At 32.3% G+C, this 13,004-nt stretch overlaps 1 protein-coding gene across 2 annotated transcripts in view; it reads right to left on the bottom strand.

Moving 5' to 3' along the window:
• Nucleotides 1–1,933: 1,933 nt before the first annotated feature.
• Nucleotides 1,934–13,004, bottom strand: part of LOC143254355 (TELO2-interacting protein 1 homolog) — a 41,267-nt gene continuing 30,196 nt past the window's right edge. The window contains exons 15-18 of one of the 2 annotated variants that reach the window (XM_076509409.1): nt 11,059–11,174; nt 7,710–7,800; nt 6,495–6,581; nt 1,934–2,325 (exon numbers count right to left, since the gene is read on the bottom strand). In XM_076509409.1, the coding sequence (XP_076365524.1) occupies nt 2,131–2,325; nt 6,495–6,581; nt 7,710–7,800; nt 11,059–11,174 (489 nt within the window). In that variant the 3' untranslated portion in view covers nt 1,934–2,130. The remainder of the gene's footprint in view (nt 2,326–6,494; nt 6,582–7,709; nt 7,801–11,058; nt 11,175–13,004) is intronic. The other variant, XR_013030155.1, reaches the window with a different exon arrangement.

Below are 13,004 nucleotides of genomic sequence, written 5' to 3' on the forward strand. Positions count from 1 at the left end.
GCTTTGGACATGACAATCTTACAAAGAAATGACATTCTCCAGTTCCCAAAAAGAGTTTAACTACAAGATGAGCATGCTGCCAGTAGATTTTTAAATTTAAAGGAAGGAACACAAGAACAAATAATCTAATAAATAAATGTTCAATAAGTACAAAATTAAATCTCTTAGTTTCTCCTTTAATAACTATCTTCCATTTTCTTACTAGCAACAAGTGCTTCTACATTTATAAAGGAAAGCCAAAACATAGTATTGTGCCACTGGCAATAATAGCTAACAGGGTTATTTGTTATTCACAAACAATAACAGCCACTTCTTTTAACGCCTGATACTATGAGCATCTAGAAACAGTCTTGGACCCAGTACTGAAGTTACTACACAAAATAACAATTTTCAGTAGGAAATAATTTCTTAAAATTTAGTTATTAGAAACGCAATAAAAATATGGGTAATTTAAATACATTTTAAATCTGTCATTTACTGGAAAGAACAGTGTCCATGGTAGGTAGTGACACAGTTACCTGGGAACAGAATTAAAATGAGGTGTGTGTGTGTGTGTATGTATATTACCAGCAACAATACCCTCCTCTTCAATGGTAAACATAAATATTACCAAGAATCAACTCCTATCCTCAAGTAGGACATGGTAACGAACAGCTTAATGGCAACATTAGAATATAGTTAAGCAGCATGTATCATGACTATATAAACACAAGAATTAGTTTTTTTAATTGTACTCCATTATGCTTTCTCTGAAATAAGTATATTTTCCCTAGTAGTTAAAACAAATAATTTTCAGAATCAAGTCATTAGAAATACAATACAAATATTGGTACTTTAAACATATCACATATATAATCTATTCTTTTTCTCTGCACTGTTTATGTTCTATGCTGTCGTGAAATATACTTAAATTTGATCTCATGTAAAACATACATGGAGATTAATTACTTACTGTCCTACCCCTGACAGTATGATTAATATTAATACAACATTTATTGATGAAAGTAAGTTCCCAGCTGCAGAGTGGTGGTTTGGAAGATAACAGTTGGTATCTCCATCACTGTTTATTTGTGTGTGAAAGAGGTAAACAGATCTGGACCATTTCCTCATTGAAGTCCAAGTTCGATCTCTCTGCCAGCTCAACTGAGTGTTACAGTAAGTTCACACCAAACATCACTGTGGCATGGACAAGACATTATTTGATAAATTCTGATAGCTGGAGCTGACAGAACCTTACTCTTCCTAACTGTATACTGGGTGTTTCAAGGAAAACTGTCACTTTAAGCTACATGTGAATGGATAGCCATTTCTATGACTCTGTCACAGCAGTGTTGTGTTGAGTGATGGTAGTTGTCTCTGATCCTTGTATAGACAAAGAAGTTATACTAACAAGTTGAGTATCAGTTGTCACAGCCACTACACTGTGCCAGAGAAGGAACATTCAACATTCAGAGGATCTAAAGTCTGAGATTTGTGTTAAGCATGGAATTACACAAACTTCAGAGTACTTGGTCATCTCTGATGGAGACTTTCAGAAAAAGTGCAAGCACATCCAATTATATGTGAATTTCAAACAGATAAACATCATAACACTCCTTCATTACAAGTTCTATATTTTGTCAAATAAGTGAGGGTATAATATACGTAAAATTGAAACATTTTCAACTATTTTGAATTGTAAACTCGTAAATGGAGTTTTTAAACTAAATTGATGTCACAAAATTCCTTCAACTGCATTATTATGCACACGTACTTTTATCTTCTGGAAACAATCTAGAAATGGTATCTTAATAGCTTATTTTTTAAGTGGTTTGAGGATGTATTCATTCCAAATCCATATTCTTTATATATATGGGCAGAAAATAAATTAAATTATATTCACAAAAAAACACACCTATTTCACACAAATATTCAGCATTTTGCTGTACAGCTGTTTCTTATGGTTGAATTTTTAAATATTTTTTTCTGTTGTGAAGCTAACGATACATCAACAAAACACACCAAATGGATTACATGTAAGTTGGCACACAAGTCAAAATACACACACACAATTATATCTTAAACTGTACAAATTTATTCACAAGTTCTTCCATGATCTTTTTTGTTACTTACACTTGTTATTCTGAGAAATCAACCACCTAATTTTTGCAACAGGTACTGTACGTTACTGGTGCATTCAGGTTCGTCATTTGTACACCTAAGTTCTACTGGGCAAAGAGAAGGATGAGGTGGTTGCAAGTTCACAGAACTGGATAGGCTGATGAGGTACAACCATACAACATCTGGGTCTAATTCAATTAAAGTGTCAAAGGCACCCAAAGCAGCCTGCAGTTAAACAAATCAAATTAAAACTGAGACACTTCAACAAAAACACTATTAATGTAAATAAAACAAATTAAGTAAGATTAGGTCAAACTAGCTAATTAGTACACATTTCTCTGAGATGATTACATTCCAATGAACTATTTTTCGCTTTCTGTTTGAAGCAACTTTAAATTACAACCTTTCCGTCAGACTAGGTTAAACTAATATATTAAACCAGATTTTAAGGAATACTTGTATCAAAATTTGTTAATTTTCAAACAGTTCTTTGTTTAACCAAAATTTAAACTTATTCTGATATGTAATTTTATGATCAACCATCATAACATATTCTATAAACATCTTTCATCACTGATGTCTGAACATCATGAAAAAATTATTCATTTTTCACATTTTATGACAGCTTAAAGAAGTACCGTTTACCTGCAAATTCTTTTTACAAACACTGTCTCATCACTATGAAAAAATATCCAGTTGTTACATTTTGTGATGGCACCGAGTTGTGTTACTCTAAATGAATCGTCTAAAAAGAATGTATTCTTTCCCAGTGCCTTATTGTGTGACCCCAACTGAGCACAATAAGAAATAACATGATGTTCATTGTGATTAAAGCCAACTACTCTAAATGAATCGTCTAAAAAGAATGTATTCTTTCCCAGTGCCTTATTGTGTGACCCCAACTGAGCACAATAAGAAATAACATGATGTTCATTGTGATTAGAGCCAACGTAATACTTTATTGTTATAGTTTTAGGTTATAACTTATTAAATCATATAATAATTGATGAACCTGTATATGTACCATATGTTAGACACATACCTATGAATCTAACTTAACATTGTTTTTGAAATCTCATGGTGAGTTCTATCTGGGTGATAGCTATACAGTGATTAACATAATCAGTTTAATACATATTTCTTATGTTATCAGAAATTATCCAATCAACTTAAATGTAGATAATGCTTCCATTGTTCAATATGTGAACTGTGTACATGACACAGCATAATATTTTGTTTGTTTGTTTAAATTTCACGTAAAGCTAGATGAAGGCTATCTGCGCTAGCCATCCCTAATTTAGCAATGTGAGACTAGAGGAAGGCAGCTAGTCATCACCACCCACCACCAGCTCTTGGGGTACTCTTTTACCAATGAATAGTGGGAGTGACCATAACATTATAATGCCCCAATGGCTGAAAAGGGTGAGCATGTTTGGTATGATGGGAATTCGAACCCACGATCCTCAGGTTACAAGTCGAGTGCCTCAACTACCGGGCCGGGCCCAGCATAACATTAAAACCACTCGGAAACATGCATTTATTTTTATGACATTTCACACCAAATACCCTTCCTCAGATTCAATAAACCCTCAAAAATGAGAAATAACTGAAGTTTTAGTTTCTGTATATAACACAACAAGATCAGAGAACCTTCAGAGAAATGATGGAGAAACAAGCTTTGACGTATTAGATTTTATCAAATTTTTGAAAACTAAATTATGTTACAGTTACAATTAGCTGTTTAAGTTACACTTGAATGGCCACAATCCTACAATATAAACAATATATAACTGGCTTTGAACCCAATTTAAAATATCATAGTAATGTTAAAAAAGTGATAAGTAGGTTAAAAAGCAATAGATTTTTTTAGTTAATCTGTATTTTAATGCAGAAACTTGTAAAAAATGAAAGAAAAAAGTTGATTAACCCTTTTATGACAGACTCCGTATAATATAAAACAAGTTCATCTAAATATTTGTGGATGTTCAGCAATAGGACCATAACTTTTGATACAGCATGTGTGTCTTTACAAAGTTTGGAAGACAAGTATTTGGCATATAAAAAGTCAAGTTTTTTAATGAAATATTTTTACCAAAGATTTGTTTGTGAAAATAGTTTGTTTTATTACTAGTCTTAGTGCAAAGTGATTTCATATTATGATTACAAAACTATTCTTCATCTCAAATATTATTTGTGTAACCTCTGTAACCTCCTAAATACATTTCAAACAGTTGTTTTCAGTAATACTATATTTTGTTATTTTCTACACTCCAACTGCATAGGATCTGTCATTTGACCAACCTCGTAACCACCTTAACAAAATTAGGAAATAAATATAAATTATGCTTTTTTCATTCTAGAATGACTACATATTATAATAGGAAAATATAAAATGTTCAGTCTAAGTAACTAAGTCTCATAATGCTACGTATATTTTTATTATACTGACCTTCAGTCATAACTAGCTAACATTACATAACTTGCACTGAGGCCGTGCTTGTGCAGTCAGGCTACATATCCAGTAAATATAAAAATGACCTTTAGTCTTCTCTGTCTTGGCTGTATTTTAGTGGACCAGTATTTTGTAATATAAAGTCACATTTCAATTATTATACATTATATATTATCAAACTTATTTTTCTTAAAGTATAGAATGGTAAATCAAGAAGTAAATGAAACCTTCTCATATGACCTTTGTACTCGGGTGCTGCATTTTTTTTTAATTTCGCACATGGTGGATATCAAACAAATATTTTTTAGGTTTTTTATATACAATTGAATAACCAGAAAAATTGCAAATAACTACAATGATACTGCAGAATTCCACTATAATTTATTCGATTTAAAAAAAATATGAAACTCTGAGCAGACTAAAGACTTGATCTACCTCGTTGAATTCTTGGATCGACAGAATATGGTAGCATTTTCAAATATTAAAATGGCTAAAAAAAACTACTCTGGGGACATTCTAAGCTGCTGATTGGTTATTCACATGTCACACACTATAGTAAGAATACATAAGGGACCATTTCAAAAAATAGAAAGAGTTGAATGGGGCTACAGTGTTTTATTCAATACATTAGCCATATTTCAGCAAAATAAAAAGATGAGGTTCCTATTTTATATTCTAGCTTGAGTAATTTGAGTTCCTCATTTGTACAAATTTATAGATTGAGTATTTTGACACCACAAACATTTAATTTCAAATTGTGCTGCCTTCAACATACCCCTAATATCTGCATTTAAATGTGTTAGTTTCTTAATTTAAGAGTAAATATTGAGAAAATTCATACATACACACACACACATTAACATTTGAATCGTAATCTACAATTTGATTTCAAACTTACTGACATAAATTCATAAAATAGTAGTTCAATAACACTTTGCATGCAAGTCAACAAATGTGATGTATGGCCTTTGACCCATGACCTGTAGCAAAAGGGTTAAAGAAAAGATGAGAAGAAAACACTTCAATTATAATAGTTTTGTGAATAAAAGTTTCGTTCACACATTTATCATACAGATTTAAATCTCTGAAGCATAACACAATGCTGATAATTATAAGTAATAGTCACGTTAATTTAAATGGTTGCCAGAATCATTATTTACAGTACTTATAATATGTTTCTAATGCCCCTGGGCTCTACCTCTTCAGCACATGGACAATTTTGCCTACACAAAGATGACCAAAGAATTTATAAACTAGACAATTATAATAGCAGTTAAATGAACCTCTGATATGGTATATGCACTTGGTTCTGACAACACAAGTTCTACATTCTCTATATTAGAAGGTATTGTAGCAATGGTGATAATATTATGTGCCTTTTGGAATGTACAATCAAAACACCACACATTATATTAGATATCTGTTCACCCATTTATGAAAGTCAAGTTTGTTGTGTTACCTGTGAATTCTGTGGTTAAATCAGTGAACTTTGGAGAAACCGTAAATGTTATACCAAATAAGTTTTGATTATTCACAACTTGGATCAGTGAATCAAAAAAATGTCATGCAAACAATTTTTGAGTGCAACTAAAACACAGTGGATATGACATGAAAAAAGGTTTCTACTGATTTGACCTTTTCAAAACTTTGTGATAAGAACTGTCACGTTGTATAAAATTAGCAGAATAAATGTTCTGAAACAGAACAAACACTAAGGAAGAGTATTCTGCCTGAAATGTCATAGACAATTTTTAAAGCAGTATTAATATTCTTTCATACCACTTTTTGAGACTTTTACTGCCTCCATTGTCCAAACTGTGGTTACCACATTGTAGTGGACGTCCTGGCTAGAAGCGTAAGGTTGATTTACATGTGCAAAACAACGTTACAAAATACAGAACCAATACTTTACTTAGTTGATTTTATTTGTATGGTTACTTACCTGCTGTAGGGTGACAGGTTGTGAACAACTTAGGTAGGGATGAAGTGTGCTTGCCAACAGTCCAACTTCGTTTTCTTGAAAGCCAAGCTAAAATATTTTTTTCCTTATTCAAAACATTTTTCTTATCCAACAAAGAATCTTTCAAACTCGCTACGAGCAAGATACATTGAAATCTTAAAGAACCTTATTGAAATTATCTCAGATGTAATTTAAAAACGTTACATTATCTTATTTGACCAGTTTCTTCAGCTGACATAAACCAACTTTGATATAATGTATTCATTATTAATTAATTAAAAAAGCTTAAAATGCATCTCAGGCATTAATTAAAATATCTTATGACTAACTGAATATTTGACAATTTCTGCAATCTAAAAATTCCTTAAACTGATCAACATTATTTAATGTTATATTTTTCATCAACTCTGGTTTGACATCCAATTAATGTTATCTGATTTATCGGCAACTGTTTCCACATCTAAGTAGTGCTGCTAGATGTTATTTAATGTTATCTGTTTCATTAGTTGTTGGTTTGACTTCTAAACAGTCTGACTAGGCATTATTCAGTGTTACCTGCTACTTATTTTTAAAAAATGTAGAATTAACTTCTATCAGAAGAGTTAAAAAAAACAACTTACAATAACAATCAATGGTAACTAGTCTTAATTATGATGTGATTTGAAATATATAAAGGATAGCAAAACAAAGGCTATAAATAATTATTACATTTTAATGTAGAACCCTACAGCCAGTTCATTTTTTTGTGATAAAACACTTAAACACAAAAATTAATGACTTTGTTTAGCATGACAATTTTAAACTCATTCAGTCAGCTCATTCAGATTTAAATATTTGTGCATCAACTGAAAAAATAAATTTATACAGGTACATGTTTATTTAAAAATGACCTAACACAATTTCATATAATGAGGTTTAAATTTTGTGAAATATTCTACCAAGTGGCTAGAAAGTATATCTTAATTATATTTTAAACTGATGTCACCCAATTATCCTTGAGCAGTGATTACAGAATCAGTTAGAGTTAATGTTGCCAATTATTGCAGCTATCAAATGTTTGTGAAAAATAGTCCATTATATGGATTAATGTAGCCTGATAATTAGTTGACCAGAAATTCTTGTAACTGTCCAGCTCCATCCAACTGCACAATTTTATGAAGATGCCAACTGTTTTTTAGTATGTTTCTAAGTTCTTACCTTCTGAGCTAGCAGTCCTACTCCACTAAGAATTTTCAGCTGAAATTTATAGTTTCCTGTGAACTGATAGGAACCACTGTTTTTGCCGTAGCTGCAAGATAAAATTTGAATAAATTAAATTAACTTTTTTGAAATTCTAGATTGTTGTAGTTAAAGTTAAAATGTAGCGGACAACACAAATTATACAAGGTTTACCATTTACGTGGAATCCTTTTTCTGCCAACATGAATTCTAGTGAATACTTACACTCACATGGAGCCTTCTGTTTAAAACTTGAATTATACATGATTTGTTACATACATGGAGCTCTTTTCTATCAACATGAATTATACAACGTTTGTCACCTGTGCTTTCTTACCTTACCAACATTAACTATAAACGGTTTGACTAATGAACAGAATCCCAAGACTTCTCAAGGACATTACAGGATGCAAAGTTGAGCTTACCATCTAATCCTGAAGCACAAGCATACTGAATATGCTCAATAATTACTATCCATAACTGCAAAAACAAGTTCTAGTTATCTTAAGATGCGTATTAAAAATAATAATCAGTACTCAGTCTTCTTTAAGAATCTCTGAGCAGTGAAACTTAAAAATAAACACTCTTTGGAGTGATAATGGATATATAAATGTAATCACCATTATACAATTAAAACAGAAGGTTTTAAATGCACAAGATTACACACAGGTACATGTTAAAGTAGAATAAATTGCTGTGTTGTACTTATAAACTAAAGTGGATAAAATACTACATTTCTTATACCAGTACCGACCAGAGGGTAGCCTAAAGTAAATTAGTTATCTTACTTTGAATGTAACTGACATGGAAGCTGCACATCTAATTAGTGTATAATTAGCACGTACATATTAGTAACACCCTATTTACTGTCTGCCTGATCTCGTAACAAACATAAAAATAATGGCAGATTGATAGAATGACACCAACAACTATGTTAGCTACATTTATAAAGGTTAGAACATTTAATATTTATTGTTTCAATTTGAAAAATTTAAGTTTTTTTGGTTTCATTACCGACATGAATTATATCAATTCAAATTGAAACCAAAAATAATGACATTTTGTTGAATAGACAGCATCTGCCAGTTGTAGAAACACAAGTGTATGGGACAATATTTTGAAAGTATTTTTCCTTTTGATCAGTGTGTCTATGGCATTGTTTGTGTTTCTAGTGTGCTGGTGGATTGTGTGTAATGATTGGTTTGTTTATCCCTGTTTCTGATTGGTGTAGAAACTTCTGAAGATTCAATCAAGGGTAGCTGCAGGGTACCCATCTCTAATCTGAAAACTCTGTTTAATGAAAGTTTTATTGTGTTAACCCTCTTGCTATAGCTTTTACTATGGTCAGAGGTCAAAGGGCATGCCATCCTGTTTGTAGACCTACACTCACAATTTTATGAATGTATACTAATAAGTTTGGTACCACAATGCAGATTATAATTAAAATTTTAGCATTATACATTAGTTAATTTATTAAAACAAAATTCTTAAATATTTTGTTTTTGTGTATTGAGTAGTATGTTGAATGCAGCCTTGGTTCAAGTTAGGTGTTTATGATGTTCAAACACAAAGTCTATAGTTTCTTACAAATCAGGAACTCAAATTACCAATATTGAGAAGCTAGAATATAAAATTAGAACCTTCTGTATTTTATATTTACCAAGATATTACTACATTTAGCAAATCAAATGCAATGTGCCCCACCCATCTTTTTCTTGTGTACACCTACTTCTGTTTATGACAAGTCAAAAGCTCAGAACGTCCCTCTAGAAGGTGAGAAGCTATCAAGATTTTTCTTTGTCTTGAATCTCAGAAGGAAGGGATAAGTAAAAATGTTGTCTGGAAAATATTTTTTAGATCCAAATACAGTAGAACTCTGTGATGCTGATAGAGTTATAATATTTGGTAATTTCAGAAAGTATATACAAGACTGAAAAAAATTATTTTGTTTTACATTTTGTATTAGCAAAATTTTACAAGGCTTAGCAAATCATGGCAAAAAAGCAAACAAATGAAGTTGGTAATAATAAAAAATCATTATTTTCTATATTTCATTATTTACTGTTCCATGAATTATGAAAAATAACTGAAATTTAAGATTGTAAATAGTAATGATATATATATATATATATATATATCACTATTATTTACAAGCAATTTTACAAAACATCCAAGACACGTCACTTTGTAAAGGCCAGTTTTATACTATTGGATATGGTAACACGAGTGCATGAGCACTGTGTCATTGGAGCTTCTGTGATGATGGTTAAAAATGGTTGAAAGATCAATGAAATAAAAATAATAAATATACATGGATTTATAACGTTATGAGATCTATGGTTTATATTAAACATTTATGGTTTCTTCTTATAATCTGTAGTCATTACAAAATGAAAAATATGTAATTTATATCATTTTTCTAATTATTTTTTCGTGTTGGTTACAAAGCTGGTCAAATAAACCCATACAATAATAAAAATAAAAAGTTTCTTCTAAAACAAAAATATTGCATGTGAAATTTGAAAATTTCTGATGCATGAAAGTATTTTTAACCTTAAAATCAAAATTATTTTGCGTGTTGGATTGTCAACATATAAAAAGAAAGAAATGAGTGAGAAAATCAATAACTTAAAAAAATCTGACATTGTGTGTACTAAATCCATGTAATGTTTACTAATGCAAAATTTTGTGAAGATATACATACTGTATTAAGTTATTGTTCGAAAACTACAAACAAAACACAAAACAGTTACAAGGACAGCCCATAGTGACAGGGTTAACATAAAAAGATTCTTTGATTTGTCTGTAACAATGATTCTGGTTATTTTACAGTTTATTTTGTATGTGTTCAGCTGACATGATGTGTCCTGAGCTCCACAATTCACCAAAATACTCTAAAGGTCAACAACACCATACACACTGACCAGAAATAGAATACTTTCAAAATGTCAACTTCTGTACTTGGGTTTCTACAACAGACAGTCGCTGTCCGTTGGAATCAATTTCTTTGTGAATACTATAACTACATAGTATACTTATCCATGCCAGTCAATGTCACCTTGATTATTTACAAATACTTTCTCCTTTATTTACTTATTTTATCAATTTATTACAACAAAAAAGGTGAATAATATATAGGTTGCATTCTTCTATATCATAGAGCCCACAGATGGTGAAACAAGAATTATCAGGGAACCAGCGAACAAGAATTACTGTGGACGCTTTGTTGTTTTTTAATGAAAATTGAAAACAGACCATGTAGGACACAAATTTGTTATCAGACACATAATTTACCAATCACCTTGAAAAATTCTATGGTGCAACTAACCTGGTTTTGGCTTGGTTTTCAAGAAACCTCATAAGCTTTGGCCACACATCCTGTAGGGTTCGTTGACGAATGAAGTCCCCACACGTGCTAACCATGGCCGATAGAGTTTCGAAAGCCTGGTATGCATTAAATCAGTTGTATAATTATACCAATGTTATAATTTTCTGATACTGAAAATGTATGTCGGATAGGCACTTGCATACTTACCTTCTCTTACAGGATTAACTATTCTCATTCAGTGCTGCCTTCTATATTCAAGCTTTTTCTTCACAGATGCCACAAGCTTTGCACTCCCCTTCTTGATGGAATTAGTATACCACAAGGTGTGTCTCATGAAAATCTTCTTGTGTCATTCATTAACCAATAGTAGCATAGCATGCTCATGTTAGTTCCCTCTACACTCCTCTACCAAACCTTCACTTAAAAGTTTGGCAGAAGTAGAGGGGAAGAGTGGAAAGTGTAAATGGAAGTATGTACTTATTAGATATACGTTTTCAGCATATGAAAATCATAACTTCTGATACAATACTTACCCCCTCTTACAAGACTAGCTGGAATCCCACACTGAAGAGAAAGATGGAATAACAGAAGTACCTCCAAAAGTGTCTAAAGGATACCCTTAATCATAAGAGAAAGAGATCCAGTGATTAGAGAAAAGGAACCACACCATTTCTAAGCCAGGTATACATTAAAATGTATGTATAATGTGTTAAACACAAGGGCAGAAACTGCAAGATATAAAGTGGCTAGTGTATGTTAGACCACATTTGGCAAGTCAACTACATTCAAAACCTATGCCTTAGGTACCTACCATCATTTATATGAGGGCAGGATGAGAATTATAGCATCTTCAACTCCAATCCAGTAACTGGGGATTAAAAACTGCTCTGATTACTAGGTAATGCATAAGGATCAACACCCTACAGCAATCCAGGATTGGCCATCTGGCACAGAGAGAATGGATACAACTTGTGAAAGGACTTTTGCTGATTGGTTCACTCAAATCAAACACCTTAACCCTGGGAACTACATTCATGTGAAAGTAGGATGAGGGTTCCCAATAAAAAGAAGTGAACTGTAACTTGTGGTTGGTCAACACCAGTGGTTGTGGATATTGTTAAATAGTATACAGAGGCCATGTCTATCAGCATCTATACCAACAGAACACCACTACCCTACTCTCAACTTAATGATTATAGCCAACTTTGTTGTAGAACAAATTCAGAAGGGTGCTTCATGGTCAACCACCCCAGCAACTTGGAAAAGGAATGTGGTGAGGACTCGCATACTCCACTCAAAGAATGAGGATCAGAATGTAATCGAGAGTCTGGAGGAACATCATCACTGGAGACTTCAGAACCCTATTTTGAAAAGAAAAGCATACTGAGTTATTCACTCAAGGCATGGCAGGGATAGGCAGCTGTCCAAAGTGACAGTTGTCTGAAATGGACATGTTTATGAAGATACAGATATTACTGTGAGGAAGATAACCTTCCAGTAATTTTGTGGAACACCCTCTCTCTTAACTCCTTGGTAAGCATATGGAACTATGGATAATAGCCTTACAGTTCAGATTAAAAGTTAAAGAAAACCTTGTCAGGCATCATTTGCCACAGAGCAGGATCCATATGGTAAAAGGGAAGAAAGAATGGCCCCTGAAAAAGAGAAAAATGAACAAAACTTACTAGTTAAAGGTGCATTGAAGTCTGAAGCATGTACAAAAGTGGAAGATGAAATCCTGATGCAGATGAAACTACAATGTGAAGGAGAGAGTGGAAGACAAATTTACTGGGCATGGTCCACGTGCCAGTGTGCAAAATCTCTTCCAATGGATGCTGAAGATGAGAAGCGAGAGAAAATGCGAGAAAAAGAATTTGATGGGAGGAAACAGGCAATAATGTACTGGATGACAAAGGCAGAGAGAAGTAAGCCAAATGGATCTAGTT

Source organism: Tachypleus tridentatus, chromosome 6 (genome assembly GCF_004210375.1).
Source record: "Tachypleus tridentatus isolate NWPU-2018 chromosome 6, ASM421037v1, whole genome shotgun sequence".
In the NCBI taxonomy this organism is placed as follows: Eukaryota; Metazoa; Arthropoda; class Merostomata; order Xiphosura; family Limulidae; genus Tachypleus; species Tachypleus tridentatus.